Raw genomic sequence first — 17896 nt, forward strand, 5'->3', positions numbered from 1 at the left:
GCGGGAAAATGGGGGGGACCGGGGGGGGGGCTTTCAGAGGGCCCCGAACGCGTCACCCAAGCCCGCCGCGGGGGACACAAGGGTGGACACCCCAAAAAAAAAAAAAAAAAAAAAAAAAAAAAAGCCAATAAATAAGGTAAAATGTTATCAGTGTTGAACTCAGGTGTCTGGATATGGATGTTAGTTGTACTATTCTTTCAGCTTCTCTATGTTTGAAATCTTTTTATAATAAACATTTGAGGGCAAAGGGAGTGTGACACTAAAGTAATAGTGAAGACAGTTTAAGAAACATTGACCATAACATTCCATAGTAACCTTATAAGTTCTAAAAACTTCACCTTGACCCTCCTTAGTCTTCTCTGTGCAACTGATTAATCAAAAGGCATTGCTGATTCCAAAGATATGAGTTACTCTTTCATACTGTTCCCCAAAAGTCTCACTCGTGTCTTTGTAGAGATGTTCCTAGGCAGTGTGATTTCTCAGGAGAGTATGTTGTTGCCATGAGCCCTGCAGAACCTCCTGCTTGGAGATCCAAGCTGCCTTACAACCTCCTGTGAACTCTTCTACTCCTTTTCTGCCAAGCCCACATCTTACACCATCGCCCTGGGGGACTGCACCATATCCCAGAGCTTCCCAGTGACTTCTTGTCCATTCTCCCTCCAATAGTGGTGGTGTGATGATCTACTTTGACAGAATTGAAGTGGTGAACTTCCTGGTCCCAAACGCAGGTACGTCTTAACAGTTTATTCCCACCACCAGCTCAGTTTCCCCAGCATGCCACTCCCGTGTCTGTTGTAGCACCTCGGAAAAGGAGAGCTGCTGTGTCTGAGGGCATTTTGAGTCTTGCCTTTTCTTATGCCAAGCCCTCTCCTTCCCTCTCAGTGTATGATATAGTGAAGAACTATACTGCCGACTATGACAAGGCCCTCATCTTCAACAAGATCCACCACGAACTGAACCAGTTCTGCAGTGTGCACACACTTCAAGAGGTCTACATTGAGCTGTTTGGTAAGAAAGTCTCTCCTGAGCGTGCCATGCTTAAGCAGGGTTCCTGGAACCCCATGTGTCTCCACTGCCTAATGCCTGGCTGCCTGCAGGGTGTGATGGGCACTTAGGGACAGGAAATGTTAAAGAATCTCGTGCTCAGGAGCTGGTCACAAAGGAATTCCTGGAGAGTGCTGATGGCAATGCAACAAGATCCTTAGAGGGCTGGAGCTTTGGGCACAGGGATCGTAGTGGAGTAGAGTATTCACTTCTGGCCTCAATCAGATGCTGGAGTGGAAATGTGTTTCCACTGTCCCTAAACTGTCATTCAGTAATGAAGACAAGATCCATTCTAGAAGAACTGCAGAGATTTTCCAGCCCAGCATCCTCATTTTAAGATGAGGGTACCGTGACCCAAAGCGAGAAAGTCGCAGAGCCAGGTGCCAGTTAGTAGTGGAGCTGAAACAGGAGCTTTCCTCTCCTGGCTCTTCAGCATTCCTCTCACCATGCCACACTGAATGGAGGGCCCCCAGGAATGGGTGATGAAAAAGACATGATTCCTAATTCTAGAAGTGTGATGAGAACCATAGTTCCTTCCAGTTCCCAGAAACTTTGTGATTATTATTTTTTTACTCTGTACCTGTAGCGACAAATAGAAAAACACTTTAAACAAAAAGACTCCACGTGCCTAAGTAGATATGTTTTGTACTTATTTTTTTTTTTTTGAGACAGAGTCTCGCTCTGTCGCCCAGGCTGGAGTGCAGTGGCGCAATCTCAGCTCACTGCAAGCTCCACCTCCTGGGTTTACGCCATTCTCCTGCCTCAGCCTCCCGAGTAGCTGGGACTACAGGCACCCGCCACCTTGCCCAGCTAGTTTTTTTTTTTGTATTTTTTAGTAGAGATGGGGTTTCACTGTGTTAGGATGGTCTCAATCTCCTGACCTCGTGATCCGCCCATCTCGGCCTCCCAAANGAACTTATTTTTTTTTTTTTTGAGACAGAGTCTCGCTCTGTCGCCCAGGCTGGAGTGCAGTGGCGCAATCTCAGCTCACTGCAAGCTCCACCTCCTGGGTTTACGCCATTCTCCTGCCTCAGCCTCCCGAGTAGCTGGGACTACAGGCACCCGCCACCTTGCCCAGCTAGTTTTTTTTTTTGTATTTTTTAGTAGAGATGGGGTTTCACTGTGTTAGGATGGTCTCAATCTCCTGACCTCGTGATCCGCCCATCTCGGCCTCCCAAAGTGCTGGGATTACAGGCTTGAGCCACTGCGCCCGGCCTTTGTCCTTTTTACCTTCTTCAAAATAAAGGCAACCTGACTTAGCAGCAAAGGAAGGACACAGTTGGGTAACTGTTACAACCTGTTTGCAGTCAAGTATTCTGTTTAAACTCACTGCCAGAAATTCTCTAATAGCCAATGCCAAAAGTAAATGAATTTTTAACCAATAGTATAACTATTCTTGACACTAGGACTGGAAAATGATTTTTCCCAGGAATCTTCATAAAAGGGACCCTGAGCGAGAACATTTTTCATAGCAGACAGGAGGAATCATCCACATCGCCAACAATCATAATTAAGCAAACCACCTTTTGCACCATTTAAGATTTAGGAAATCATCCAAATTACTTTTAATGTTTCTGCAGTAGAAAATGAATCTAAATTCATTTTATAGGGTTTGTAGTCTTTTATCGGTTTGGGATTCAGTGTGCTTTTAAGAAAAAGTTGGTAAATTTGCCATTGATTTTTTTTTTTAACCTCAAACTAATAGAATTGTATAAAATATTAATTCTCTCTAGCCATTGTCTTAGGGCTTGTGCCATTACATGAACATTTCAAAGCACTGAAACAAAAGACCAAGGATCCCCAATGTCCCTGGAGAGAAAATTAAAATACAAACTTGTTTTTCATTAGAAAACTTACTTTCTTACAGCTAAAGTTGGTAGCTTAGTGAAGTACAGCTGCTTGTATGGAGAAGCTGGGGAAATATATTTGCTTTGAAACTTTTTTTTATTTTTACATCTCAGTCTTGCTAGCAGGCACTACTTGGCTTAGAATCTGTCATATCCATAAAGGAGGAGCTCATGTTTCTAGTCCTGGCCCTTCAACTCAGAAGGTTCTTCTATACTTTCCTTCTCTCAGGACTCCCATAGCCCAGACTTTAAACATGAAGCTGCATAATTTTCATCACTTCTTACTCTGCCGCATCCTCTTTGCCCATGTTATTAAAGTATTATCTGATACTTACTCAGAAGTTTACCTGAAGAACCTCTTTGTGTGTTCTTAGTAATACAACTTTTTTTCCTGTCCCAACACCTTTTAATACAGTTGGATAAAAACATGGATACAAACACGTGGATATAGGTATCACTGAAGCAGTCTGACATAAAATAATACCTATATATACAACACTCCTCTGCAAATAGCAAATGTAAAGTAAAAGATACCCAACAGATCATTTTGTTTATCTCACTATCATTTATTTATTAATCTATAACATCTCCCTCCCATGTGTCCATGCAAGGAAGCAGTACTAGCTGTCCGACTAGAGGGTAGCTCCCTTGGGTTACCTATTGAGACCCCATTTTCATTCGGATCTCAGCTGTCCTACTCCCTCACTGCAATCTGGCTTTTCCTTCTTTGAGTATAAAGTCTGACATGGGATGGCTCACCTATAGCTTCAGTGTGTGAAGTAAAGAAAGCAGATTCTGGCTTTTAATGGGTCTCCTCTGACAGTGAAAGATTCAAACCACGGCCAATTCCAAGAACCCTTCTAAGAACAGAGACAGTCACTTCAAAGGATCTGACTTGCTATACTTAAATACAATTCATGCTGCTTTTCTCTATGACACACCATAATATTTTGTCCAAAAATCTTGAAACATGTTATTAACTTTGAAGAAAGAATAAAACCAGCCACTTTAGAGACTGGAGACACTCAAGCACTGATCTATTCATAAAGTTTCTACACAGCTGAATAAGTTTGCATTAAATGGACAAAAAAAATAGTACAGAAAACCTAAATAGAGAAAATAGAGGGAAAAAAAAAAAACAGAAAAAAATAGAGAAAAATTCATCTCCTAGAAAGCGGGTCAAATGCACTCAGTTAAAAGACCTCACTGCATGTAGGAGAATCAGTGGGAAACAACATAAAGCCTTCTGCTAATACATAAATAGGAACCAGTCTATGTAATCAAGAAATTACTTTGTCTCCTGATCTAAATGCTTGCCTCCAGTCTAGGGCTCAGAAAAAAGCCTGGTTATTTGAACTGGTTGTCAATCAAGGTCCCCTTCATTTTCGCTTTCTTGGCTTCCCGTTCAGCCAGCTCTTGTAGTCGTCTCTTGCTCATGCCTTTGCGCTTTAGCTGTTTTTCAATCACTTTGGCGTTCTGTGCATAGGAGTCAGCAACTTCCCTAGCCTCAATCTCCTCTTCCTCTTCATCAATGGTAGACACAGTGACAGAACTGAACTTGCCCATGTCTTTGGTCCGTTTGGTCATCATCACCTTCTTAGGAGGCTCTTGTTTCTGAGTATATATGTTCGTTTTCCCAAAGCCCTGGCCAAACTTAACTACTGCTCCATCCACAATGAAGGTAACAGGAGCATTCTTCGGCTGGAATTGGTAGAAGAGCGGCAGTCCACACTTTGCACATTTCTTTCTGTACTGTCGTTCAATGCCTCCAGGTCTCCGCAGATACATAGTCTCTTCATCTTCTGTGTTACAAAACTTATGGGCATGTTTGGCAGCATCAATCACACGGGACCGGTCCCGAGGCCTCATAGGCAATTTCTCTAACTGACAGTCCAGCACTAGGACCATCTGGCCGCACAAACAGTAGTACACATGGAGGGGCTTCTCACCGTCGTCATATTCCTCCCGGTCCCGAGTGTCAGAGCAGACTACTGACCGAGACACTACTTTCGGCATGGTTTCCAGGAGCAACCTGAAAACTCTACGCTAAGAGGGTCGCGGCGAAATGACGTCACGAGCGCGCCGTTCGCCTTTTCCCTGCGGCTACCTTAATAATATAATTTAAATGGCATTTATCAACATTTCCATAACATATGAACATCAGTATTACTAAAACACCTTGAAAAGTATTTCTTTCACATTTTCCCGGTTAGCTACTAGCCCATGGCCACAGGCTTCCACCTTGACTGAGATATAATTTGGTCTGATGAATGACGTTATTAGCTTATGGAGGACACGGGCCATTTAAAGTTTGATTGGTATTCTACTTAAAAAATTAAAATATGAAATGTAATATTTAGTTCTAGTTGTTAAATTGGTTGACCCCTAGCAGGTGGGAGGTGCCGACTTGATGACGTTTCTCCTTCGGTGCTCAGGCTTGTGAGAGCACATCCTATATGTAGAAACGTTACCGTCCCTTGTTTACTGATAGTACTATCTTAAAATCCTAACAATCAAGGCCCACCAATTAAACAAGCTTGTTATTTTTGCTACTAGCCAGCTTCCATGGGCCTCCATTTTGGCATCAGTAAAAGGACGGAGACTTTCTCTTCTTCAGAGGCTATTTGAGCACAGGTGACCACAAAAGGACTACTTAAAGCAGATGGCAGCTGACAGCGAAGCAGAGATGTGGTGTACAAGTCCCAGCCTGATTTCACTTAGTCTTTTTCTCTAAGCCCCGCCGGGATCTTATCGAGGATCTCATGGGCAGAAGGCAAGGAAGGGGATTCTAAAACCTGAGAAGCCCAGGCCAGAGAAGGCAGCTTTGGTGCTGCTTTTCTGAGATTGCAGCTGGAAAGGAAGGCAGGGGGAGAGTCGGTTACAGCTGTTCCTACATTTGTCTGTGAAACAACTCATGTGGATTCCAGACAAAGAAATCAGGACCAACGCAAACAGCACATCAAAAGCCTGGGGCTCGTTTCCAGAACTGTACATTTTAATTTTCCCTTCCTGTTGTTTGATGGAGTTCCTAATAGAAACAGTCTTCCTTGGGGCTCTCCTTGACGTCAAAGTCTGTTTTTCTTTTAGAAACTTCTAAAATTACTAGATTTAATGTGCTCAGCTCTTTCCACAAAACCTAAATAGCCATTCCACCTTCCTTCTTCAGGGAAACTGAACCTTCCTTCTCTTTGGCTGCTGTTGTCTAGGGAAAGGCTGCTGCCTCACGCAAGAAATGTGCTAGAATTGTTTGTTCTTTTTTTTTTCTTTTTAAGCTCTCACCCGCTGTAGGGCATGGTTAGTATTTTCAGAACAAAGGTTGAGTTTTATCTTGAGGCACAGAAATAGAATGCCCTTGCGTTCGCCGTGTAGAGGGCTGCCTGCATAGGCTGCTTCAGAAGTTGGGCAGGGGATCTTTAGATTTGTGGGCTTTGATAAGCACACTCCCTTGGGAGGGTACATTCTTGAGCTGGTGACTGAACTTGCACTTTACCCTCATCCTGCCCTCCCTCATCTAGAAAGTGTAACAACTCCTTTTTCTCTGTCTTTTCTTTATTCCAGATCAGATTGATGAAAATCTCAAACTGGCTTTGCAGCAGGACCTGACCTCCATGGCCCCTGGGCTGGTCATTCAAGTAAGCATTGCTGCATGGGAGCAGCCCCTCGCTCTCTGACACTGCATCCCTTCTCCCAAGGAATGTCCTTTTTGTGCAGGAAGATCAAGGCCCAGTGGGAACTGCGTGTGTCCCCTCACTGCCCTCACTTTCCCATCAGCTGCTGTTTTAATCTCTCTCCAGGCTGTGCGGGTAACAAAGCCCAACATACCAGAGGCAATCCGCAGAAACTACGAGTTGATGTGAGTATACCCTCTGCCTGGGCTGTGACCACCACTGACTCCCACCTCCCACCTCCCACCTCCCACCTCATCCCATCCCAGAGGTAACTGAAGCTGCCAGGCTTCACGGTTATCCCCTTGCTGGAGGATTTGCCACAGCCCACTGCACTGTAAGATTGGGCAGGCACGTCAGGGCCACCACTGGGGCTCCCTGCCTGTGATTGAGAACACCAGGATAAGCCCTGTAGAGCAGCGATGTTTTGAAAAGGGCCAAGGGGCCTTGTTTGTGTTCAGTGACTCATGCCCAAGGCGTAGACAGGAGCAAGACACCAGTAAGTGGACAGACAGGTGTATTTTACTAAATTATGTTTTATTTTCCACAAATGAGTTACTTGGGAGGAGAAGAGCTATGTTACTGTCAGCTTTTATAGATCAGCTTTTACCTGGGCCATGGAACAGCCTTCCAGGAGGAGTAGGAAATGGGAGTTTGCCTCTCTTCAGCAGAAGAATTTGACTTCTCCTGGGGACAGTAAAGCTCCTGAGTTTTCCATAGCTGCCTCACAGCTTTTTCTCCTCTTCAGGGAAAGCGAGAAGACAAAGCTTCTTATTGCAGCCCAGAAACAGAAGGTGGTGGAAAAGGAAGCAGAGACAGAGCGGAAGAAGGCGCTCATTGGTCTGAATGTGGTTCTGTGATCCCCCTTTCCAGGCAGAAGGGCTGGGGGTGGTGGGAAGATGCAAGGAGGCTGAGGCCTGGTGAGACCCCATGGTCCTCCAAACCACTTCCACAGCGCAGGAGTGGCAGGTAGACTCCCAGAAACAAAGTTGAAATTGTCAGATCATGGCCAAGGGTAATGAGTTTTGAGTTCCCACTTATTTCTTAAATGAAAGAAGCCCCGCCTGTTTTTTTTGTTGTTTTGTTTGTTTGTTTGTTTTGTTTTTGAGATGGAGTCTTGCTCTGTCACCCAGGCTAGAGTGCAATGGCATGATCTCAGCTCACTGCAGCCTCCACCTCCCAGGTTCAAGTGATTCTCCTGCCTCAGCCTCCTGAGTAGCTGGAATTATAGGCACGTGCCAGCACGCTTGGCTAATTTTTGTATTTTTAGTAGAGATAGGGTTTCACCATGTTGGCCAAGCTGGCCTCGAACACCTGACCTCATGATCTGCCCACCTCGGCCTCCCAAAGTGCTGGGATTATAGACGTGAGCCACCGCGCCCAGGCTGTTAATTCTTCATAATAATGGCTAACACTTAATTAAGCACTTACTGTGAGCCACATACTTTTCTAACCACTTAATATGTGGGTTAAGTCAACCCTCACAACCACTGTGTGAGGAAGGTTCTGTATTATCCTTAACCTCGTTTTATCAAACCGAAGCACAGAGGGGTAAAATGCCGTGCCCAAGGGCATATGGCAAGTAAGGGGTGCAACTGGGGTTCAAACCAAGGACACTGGCTCTAGAAGCTATGGTCTTAGCCACTGCGCTGTATTATCAACAACCAACCTGAGCCCTGTCTACAGTGAAGGGCGAGGCAGAACCCTGCTAGAGTACTCCATTCTTATAGAATATTCCTTTGGAGAAGTTCCCTTGTGAAGTTAGGGCTCATGCTTCCTGCATTGGGCCCAGGTCTCCTCGGTTACTATCTCACGCCGATAGAAGGGGGCTGTGCTCACTGGCACATCCCACTCTGCCCATGTGTGCCCTCACAGCTGCCCTCTGGGGGCTCTCCAGCCAAGCTGGCCCACCAGGACACTCAGCTCGGGTGAAAGGTGAAATTAGTCAAACTCTGAAATGCCAGAACCCTAAGTCTTTCCTCACTATCATTTATGCAGAGGCAGAAAAAGTGGCCCAGGTGGCTGAGATCACCTACGGGCAGAAGGTGATGGAGAAGGAGACTGAGAAGAAGATTTCAGAAATTGAAGGTAAGCAGAAGTGGCTGTCATGCCTGAGTCCTCCTCAGACCACGCCCTGGGGCCAGTGGGTAGGGGAGCCATTGCCTTTGCTCTTTAACTGTGCTCAAGGATGTCATGATCTCCGCACAACAGCAGCTTTTCTCCATGCGGAGATTTGAATTTTGAAGCGACTGTGGCCAGGCTAGCATCTGTTTTCTACTTCAGAGAGCATTTGTTCATTCAGCAAATGTGGCTTGACTACCAGTATGTGCCCAGCATTTTGTTAGGCATGAGAAAAAGGAAGTCCCGTAGACCTGCTGTCTTGGAGTTCCCAGGCTAGCGGGGCCTTGGAGCGGTGGCAGCGTACTCTCAGCAGTTGGCTCTCCCCACTGCCTTAGCTTCTTCTGCTCCAAAGTTGGTCGGCGCCATGGTTTTGGGCTCCAAGTCTGTTCTCCAGGTCTATGCAGATATTAAGCCAGGTTTGAAGAAGACAGATTTTCAGCACCTGTCAGACAGGAGCTGGAGAGAAAGGTTTTCTTTGCTGGCTTTTCTGAATATCATTCACCTTCTGTTCCTGCTCCTAAGCCTGCACCTCCTTCCCACTGCCCACCTCTTCTTGGGGTGGCTTATTTCAAGCAAATTCCAAGGCAAAACTGGGACCTCAAGGCCCAGCTTCAGGCTACAAAGTGTTATGTCTAATTATACTCATTATTGGGCCTGTCAGGCTTTGCAGGGGCCCATAGAGGAGCCAGTTAGGATTTCACAGATCAGTGGCTCCTCATTAGGGAGCTCTTAGCAAAGCAACACGTTTTTATTTCTCACAAATACATGTCATCAAGTGCTCAGAACCCTGGCTGGACTGAAGCTCCTTCCACGAGGGGTCACACTGAGGGCACGCAGTGAGAACCCACCCACAGACTGGCCTTTCTCCCAGACATGTTGCTACATATATTACTCACATGAGGCTGGCCCATTCCCAAGGCAAGGAGGTAAATATCAAAAATTTTCTATCAGCTTGACAGAAAGCTAGTCTCAGAGCTGATTAGGGAAGAATATGGCTTACACAGTGGACTTAAATAGGTCTTAATCCAAACACGTGTTGGTCTGGACCATAGCATGTAATTCTCTCTCAGAATCGCGCCAGCTTAATCACTGTTAATTAGGACCTTTTTGAAATGATTGATGGAAATAAAAGGGAATTGAAGTTGGAGAGGGACTGAACTATGTTACGTTCATGGCATTCAGTTTTAGGGTGGATCCACCTCTGGCCGTACTTAGAGCCACCTTTGAGCTTTCCTGCTTTTGCTGTGTAGCACAAGAGGGAGGAGTGGCAAGCTCTGGCCTAGAGCTTGAGGCAGGGTCCCACTGCTGTGCTTCACAGACATGGATCTCCAAAAGAAGTAAGACAGGAAGCGCTTCTGGCTAACACTGCTTTCTTCCATAGCGCTGTCAACATGTATGTTTGGGCCATAGCCACAGACTTGCTGCCCCTGTCAAAGGGAGATGCTTTCAAAACACTTTTTCATCTTAGTTGATCCTTACAACAACTTGTACAATAGGGGAAAATGCATGTAAAACAGGACAAAGCAGTCTCCCCCAGGTCACAGAGGCAGTCGGGGCGAAGTTCCAGGGACCAGAACAGAGTCTTCCCATAGCCTCTGCACTTCCTGCAAAGAACTCAGTTTTAGCACTTCACCAAGTTCACTGCACTCCTTCCCCCTCAGATGCTGCATTTCTGGCCCGGGAGAAGGCAAAGGCGGATGCTGAGTGCTACACTGCTATGAAAATAGCCGAAGCCAATAAGGTAAAGACCCCGCACAGCCTGATAAAGAGGAGTCTGGGTCTGGGTCTGTATTGTGGGAGAGTTTCCAGTGTTGAGTGCCTACCACCACCCAAAGCCCTTCATGGCCAGAACTGAGGACACCTGTGCTGTGTGGTGCAAGTACTTTCCTTCTCCTTGGACATGCCTTGATAGAAGTTTAGTTTAATTTTGTGTTAAACATGGAAACTTTTAACTTTTGCAACTCTGCTCCAAGATCTGAGATGACTGTCTCTTACAGAAATGTAACAATGAGACCACAAAAAGTACGTAGGGGCATAAATATTTGACAGAGACCCTCGTCATAGGAAAATTGAAGGGGCACCACCCCCGTCTTCTCTAACATGGTTCCACCTAAGTCTTCCATACGTTTTTTTTTTTAAACAGCTGAAGCTAACCCCTGAATATCTTCAGCTGATGAAGTACAAGGCCATTGCTTCCAACAGCAAGATTTACTTTGGCAAAGACATTCCTAACATGTTCATGGACTCCGCGGGCAGTGTGAGCAAGCAGTTTGAGGGGCTAGCTGACAAGCTAAGCTTTGGCTTAGAAGATGAGCCCTTGGAGACGGCCACTAAGGAGAATTGAAAAAAACTTGATACGACTGCAAATGACACTTAAGCAGATCTTTATTTTTTAAGATGAATCAGAATGTTCCTGCCTCCCCCACTACCTTCTCTGTCTTCCAATTACTGTGGTGAAAAAGAAGAAATGAACTTAAATCTACTCCCTTTCCAGGGAAGGGAGGGTGGGGACTGATGGGGGGTTTTATTTCAGGTAAGCAGTTTATATGACTTCCAATAAGATTTGTAAACCATGGGCTTGACCTTTGACCTCTAGACACTAATTTTATCCTTTGAGGCTGGCTTAATTAGGGATGCTATCATTAAGGAGGGGGAGAAATGTAGAGTGTTACCTCCAACTGATTTGATTTCCCTTATTTGGGAAAATGCAGTCCAGCGTTCTCACCTCTGCCTCCGAGGTGGGAGATGTCTGTGGGTGAGGCTCAGCAACTGAGCAAATATGTGCCTGTGAGTTTGCCAGTAGAGCTGTGAAGAAACAGCTGCAGAGAACGTTCGACCTTCCTGGCATTCTTGTCCGCATGTGTGTGAGTTATTTTAGAGGCGTGCTTTCTTGAGCCCTCATAAGGAAGTACTGGTGCTAGGTTTTGCAAGATTTTGTATACACTTTGCTCCTTGCCCTAGGGCTCAGAGTGGTGGTTTCTGACTACATTTCTAGAGTCAGAGCTTGATCACCACCACTCAATTATTTCTGCATCTTTTCACCTATCCTGTGATTTTTTTTTTTTCTTCTCAAAAATTCCGTTCATTAGTTCCACTCAGTATCAAGAAGACAGGGACAAACAACTCAGGTGTCTTAACAGCTGCTGGAGTGGGATCCTTGTTATCTCTCAGCCACTGCAGGACCTGCCTGACAGGCTATGTGTGCACCTCGAGATGAAGTGTCTTTCTATTGTTGTAGAGATTCTGCAGTGAAGAGGTCTGACACCATGTGTGCAGGAGGAGGAACGATCAGTCAAGAGATGTCCTGGTCTTAATGCCTGTGGCTTATGCAGGGAGTGGGTCTGACTTAGTGATAAAAGGACTATTCACTAAGTAGCCTGTGTTTTTAAATCCAGGGCTGCAGGCAGCAACACAAGTCAGGCTGAACATTCGGTCTCCAGGGACAGCTGTGTGGAGCAAGTCAGAGTTCATGCCCAAGTCCCCAGGTTGGAATGGCTGTGCCAAAATCCATTCAAAGGGTTTTCTTTTTCATTACTAGTCAGAACATTTTGAGTCGCCCTGGGAGATTCAGGATGGGGAGAGCAAATTTGAACAAAAAGTTTTTCTTATATCCTGAGATTGAGGGGCTGGGGGTGTCCAACCTGTATAGCCCATGGATTGTGTCTAGAATTAAGTGGAGGGCAGCTATCTGGAGTTAACTTGCAAGCATATTGGTGTCCTCCATGACCACCTCTGGCTTAGGACTCGGCCCTGTTATGAGCTGACCCCCCCACCCACCGCCAACTCCTGTACCCCTCTTCCCTAGGTGAATCTGTGAATGGTCCTTTCTGGCAGCAGTCCCTGCCTTCTTTTCGGGCCCATGCCCAGACTTCTGGTTTAAGGAATGGTCCCAGAGCTTGGACCAGCTTGCTCAGGAGTTTTGGGAGCATTGAGCCTGCCTAGAAAGATACAGTGTTAGCTCCCCTTACTTCAAAGTTGCCCTTCTCTATTCTGACCTCTGGGACTTCCGGTCCTGTGCACAGTTCTTGCAGGCAACAAAATGTGCCTGGGAGTGATGGATTTTAATGTGCTCCAGAGTCCTTTCAGAAGGTGGTCATTTCCCTTGGCTGGGCATGGTGGCTCATGCCTGTAATCTCAGCACTTTGGAAGGCCGAGGCAGGTGGATCACCTGAGGTTAGGAGTTCGAGACCACCCTGGCCAACATGCAAAACCCCATCTCTACAAAAAATAGAAATATTAGCTGGGCTTGGTGGCAGGCACCTGTAATCCCAGCTACTTGGGAGGCTGAGGCAGGAGAATCGCTTGAACGCAGGAGGCAGAGGTTGCAGTGAGCCAAGATCACGCCACTGCACTCTAGCTTGGGCAACAGAGCGAGACTCCGTCTCAAAAAAAAAAAAGGTGGTCATTTCCCAAGACCAGCATAGGGGGTATCCATTTAAAATACATCCATCTTCCTCCCATTTCTGTGCTATTAATCACTTATTAGAGCAACATGACATGCCCAGCATCCCCACTTCCCAAAAATGTCTGCTCCTTCTACCCTGAGCTCTTGTTGCCTAGGCCTCAGAAAACACCAATTCACCACAGTAGAACCGGGAGCAGGGATAGCTCAGCTTCTCTGAATAGCACACTTTGCTCAGGTCTTAACTCGAGGGCCTCTCCGGTACTAACATCCTGCGATAGCTTGTCCCATGACCACAAAAGAGCCTCAGTAGAGTCAAGTCCTGCTGCAGCTGCCCCGCCCCAAGTTTCTATCATTTCCTCTTTAAACAAAAAATACGTTATCCTACACATTAGTGTCATTCCAATGGTTGTCTCTTATCTGTCTAAATAGCAAAATCATGGAAATCAGCTGTTTTCTTTGCATAGGACAACTAACCCATCTGTCTGTATAACTTTGTTTTTATTTTAACTCTTACTAGAAAATCTAATCTTAAAACATTTGAATTCTAAACATGTAAAATGTGACACCTGCAATTTTGTAGACAGTGAAGTCATGGCTGCTATTTATAAATGGAACATCTATCAAAATAAGTAACTGTTTATAAAATTCAGTTTTTGTAGGATTTTCCAAGGAGGAATCACCTTGGTTGAATGTTTCTCACTCATTAAACTTTGCAGAAGTGATTCATATTCAGTAGTTTTTAATCACTTTTTAAAATACAAGGACCGAATGTTTGCAAGGAAACCAAAGTTTATTAATAATTTTTATATAAGTAAAATAAAATAGATGTAGAGGGATCTGTGATCATATAAAAAGGGAGGGTTACTGAAAGAATTTTAGCAATATATTGATTCAGGAAAAGGAGCTGTTTTATAAATGATCATTCACTGTTCCTGTGGTTCTATGTATCTTTCAAAACTGATACCTTTACTATTTAAAGAGAGTAAATAGTGAAAGTAAGATGGTCATACTTACCGACTTTATCTATTTAAGTTTGATGGAGATAAACTATATCTTGGCTAGTGGCTACTGTGTCTGTGAATGTAACCAGTACTTCTTTAAGCTCTATTCAGTAGGGTTCTAGCCACTGCTGTTTTGTTGTTTCTAGCCACTGGTTTTTTTTTTTTTCCTTGTTTCCTTATAAAAGAGGTAATAACCAATCATTTTGTGTTTGTATTTCCATTCCTTTTTATTTCTGCCTTTGTGTAGACTGATGATTAAATAGTCAAACTACTTCTACTTTCAAAGAGCCCCAAGGGCTTAATGACCCCATTTGTAACTGAGAAATGATTCTTGTTTTAGTAATCATTCTATAAATGATACTGCTGGATTGATTCCCTTAGGTTGATAGCTGGAGGAATTGTTTTGGACAATACTAACAGTCCCATGTGAATTTATGTCTTAGTTTTATTTACAGTCTTGCTAAGTAAAATGAGTCTTTGTATCTACTTTTTTATTAAAGTGAAATTTAGCAATAGCTAATGTTAGGTGACATAAAGAAATAAAACATCCCCAACTAGTGAGTTAAGTACAAGATCTCTCTAAAAATATACTCAGATGAAAATCTAGCCCCATTATCGATACAGAATTTGTGAACATGGCATAATTCTTGGTAGGTGCTATAGAGATTTATCATTTTAAACAATTCACACACCACTGCAATTCAGCTCCAAAGGACAAAGATATTTTCAAGTAAACTAAAACTCATTTTGTTATCAGTTCAGTGGACGAACTCCCAGTCTTTACTCTGGAAAGCTGCCCAGCTTAGGGTAGCCAGATAAAACATAAGATACCTAGTTAAATATGAATTTCAACAACGTACAATTTTTAGTATAGGTACTATATGTCCTAAACACTGCATGAGACATACTCATACCAAAGAATTTGTTGTTTATGTGAAATTCATATTTAATTGGTTATTCTGTATTTTTACTTGTTAAGTCTGGCACCCCTAGCCCAGGCTGTCTCAGGTTTTTTTAACGGGGCTCCCAAGCTTTTTCTATTGGTTTGAGAGCCTGCTACACAAATAATATGATCTTAACAATTGAATGGGTACATTAAGAGTGTAGTTACTGGAGTTAGACTGCCAAAGTTCAAATCACTGCTCCACTACTTCTTAGGTGTGTGGTCTTGAATAAGTTTTTTGACCTCTCTAAGCTTCAGTTTCTTCATTAATAAAATGAGTGGCTTATATGAAATAATGCATATGAAGGGCTTTCACACTGTACCTTGCATGTATATATTCAAAAACAACTTATTTTCAATCTGGAGAAATGGGCTAAAAAACACACAGCTATTAAATGGGAACCACTAAGTAGAAAGCCAAACACATGTGAAAAAAAAAAAATGGAATAAGATTACAAATAGGATAGCACATAGAAGAAGGGAATGACATTGCAATGCAGCAAACACAGTATTGAGGATACACACCTCTACAAAAATGTTGTGTAGAAAATGACCTGGTTTAAAGAAAAGAAGCCGAGTGCAGTGGCTCACACCTGTAATCCCAGCACTTTGGGAGGCTGAGGCAGGTGGATCACCTGAGGTCAGGAGTTCCAGACCAGCCTGACCAACATAGAGAAACCCTATCTCTACTAAAAATACAAAATTAACTGGGCATGGTGGCGCTTACCTGAAATCCCAGCTACTTGTGAGGCTGAGGCAGGAGAATCACTTGAACCTGGGAGGTGGAGGTTGCAGTGAGCCAAGATCACAGCACTGTACTCCAGCCTGGCAACAAGAGCAAAACTGTCTCAAAAAAAGAAAAGAACCTGATTTGGCCCTGTTGAGAGGAATTGTCCAGTTCTGGGCTCCAATTTTAAAAAGGAAAGAAATTTGAAGAAGCTAGAAAGAAAATATTAAAACCAAAAAGAAAAAAAAGAGAAATAAAGCTCATAGGTTGATCCCAGAAAAGGCAGAAGGGACATTTAATGACTTCACGATTATAAAAGTTACATAATGGTAGCTAAAAAGAGGAAATTTGCTCGAATAAAGGAGGATTTTTAAATAATTTACTTAAGATCAGGCTTGCTAAGGCTGGGCGCGGTGGCTCACGCCTGTAATCCCAGCACTTTGGGAGGCCGAGATGGGCGGATCACGAGGTCAGGAGATCGAGACCATCCTGGCCAACATGGTGAAACCCCATCTCTACTAAAAATACAAAAGAATTAGCTGGGCATGGTGGTGTGTGCCTGTAATCCCAGCTACTTGGGAGGCTGAGGTAGGAGAATAGCTTGAACCAGGGAGTCAGAGGTTGCAGTGAGCCAAGATCGTGCCACCGCACTCCAGCCTGGCGACAGAGCAAGACTCCATCTCAAAAAAAAAAAAAAAAAACCAAGATCAGGCTTGCTAAACTTTCACATGGGGAGGAGTAGTTACCTGCAAATAGAAAATAAATATTCTTCTCTGATGGTCTTCAGAAATTGTGCAGACTCTGTGCTGTTTGGGATGGTTTAAATGTCATTCTTTCTGTATGAAACCTCCCTAAGTCTTCCCTAGGTCTAGGGTTCTACTATCTATATAGACATTTCAAAGGCCAGATGTGATGGCATGTTTGCCAAGGGCTTGCTGTCATGGGCTACTCTACCTGAATTCATTTAAACTGGGATGGGACATGGGCATTATTTCTCCATTTCTCTTTAGAGCTAAGTAACCAGGCAACAGCAATTTTCTATTTTACTTTTTTATCCCCCCAAAAGAATCACAGTAGGCTCAGAAGGAAATAATTTTTAAATCCATATATGTTTTTCTCGTAATTTGGTTTTATTCTAGACTATGAGGGTGTTTTAAAAGCTTGATGGCATTGATGGTGAATAAGTATACTGGATTTTAGATTGTTTATAAAATCTATTTCTCTGGGCATTTGGCTTTTTAATCTTTCTCTTTTCCCCTTTATCCTTGCAAATTATTGGAGCAATTTAAAGACAATTACTGGTGATGAAATGATTTTGGACTTGTATTTTTCAAGGATTAGGTTGTAGGGGAGGATGAAAGGTTAACTTGGATGGTTGATGTCCCAGGAGGAGGAAGAGAAGAAACTAAAAAAGAAAATAAGGAAAAAACGGGAAAAAGTGAAATGAAATTAATTCAAAAGTACAACTAAAAAGAAATTGGAATGTGAAACGACCATGGGACTGGGGGCACCATGATCTTTTTGTCTCCATTTCCATTTTCATAAGATCACAGAATGTCAGAGATGAAAAGCATATTGGAAGTAAATCGGCAGTAAAGCCTGTCTTACTCAGCCTGGTCTCTCTTAGGGTTCCTTCACAGAGTAATGCCTCAATAAATGTTCACTGAATGGATAAGGGGGTGGGAGGATGACCTTGCCTTGTAATTCAAAGAATAGAGGCCTTTGGCAGGGCACGGTGGCCCACGACTGTAATCCCAGCACTTTGGGAGGCCGAGGCGGGTGGATCATGAGGTCAGGAGTTCAAGACCAGCCTGCCCAACATAGTGAAACCCCATCTCTACTAAAAACACAAAAATTAGCCAGGCATGGTGGTGCACACCTGTAGTCCCAGCTACTCGGGAGGCTGAGGCAGGATAATCGCTTGCACCCAGGAGGCAGAGGTTGCAGTGAGCCGAGATGGCGCCACTGCACTCCAGTTTGAGCAACACAGCAAGACTTCATCTCAAAAAATAAATAAATAAATAAATAAATAAATAGAATAGAACAGAGGCCCAATCTAGTAAATGAAGCTACGACTACTTGTCATAGTGACCTAACACCTGGATTATACATTCCCTAGATCTGTGAGGTATTTGTGGTTTTA

General features: G+C 43.9%; 1 protein-coding gene and 1 pseudogene across 6 annotated transcripts in view; one reads left to right on the forward strand and one right to left on the reverse strand.

The window, feature by feature from the left end:
• The window catches only part of ERLIN2 (ER lipid raft associated 2), a 22818-nt gene extending 7492 nt beyond the window's left edge, over positions 1-15326 (forward strand). For 3 of the 5 annotated variants that reach the window (XM_025394587.1, XM_025394585.1, XM_025394586.1), the window contains exons 5-7: positions 667-728; positions 883-1008; positions 2451-3436. In XM_025394587.1, coding sequence (XP_025250372.1) covers positions 667-728; positions 883-1008; positions 2451-2485 — 223 coding nt within the window. In that variant the 3' untranslated portion in view covers positions 2486-3436. Of the gene's footprint in view, positions 1-666; positions 729-882; positions 1009-2450; positions 3437-6449; positions 6524-6685; positions 6745-7304; positions 7397-8554; positions 8645-10338; positions 10419-10820 lie in introns of those variants that run through there. The other 2 variants (XM_025394583.1, XM_025394584.1) reach the window with 2 other exon arrangements.
• LOC112630357 lies at positions 3437-4951 on the reverse strand (annotated as a pseudogene). The gene has a single exon (XR_003120851.1). The product of XR_003120851.1 is annotated as a UPF0428 protein CXorf56 pseudogene (transcript).
• Positions 15327-17896: the final 2570 nt, after the last annotated feature.

The sequence above is a fragment of the Theropithecus gelada genome, chromosome 8, assembly GCF_003255815.1.
Source record: "Theropithecus gelada isolate Dixy chromosome 8, Tgel_1.0, whole genome shotgun sequence".
Classification (NCBI taxonomy): Eukaryota; Metazoa; Chordata; class Mammalia; order Primates; family Cercopithecidae; genus Theropithecus; species Theropithecus gelada.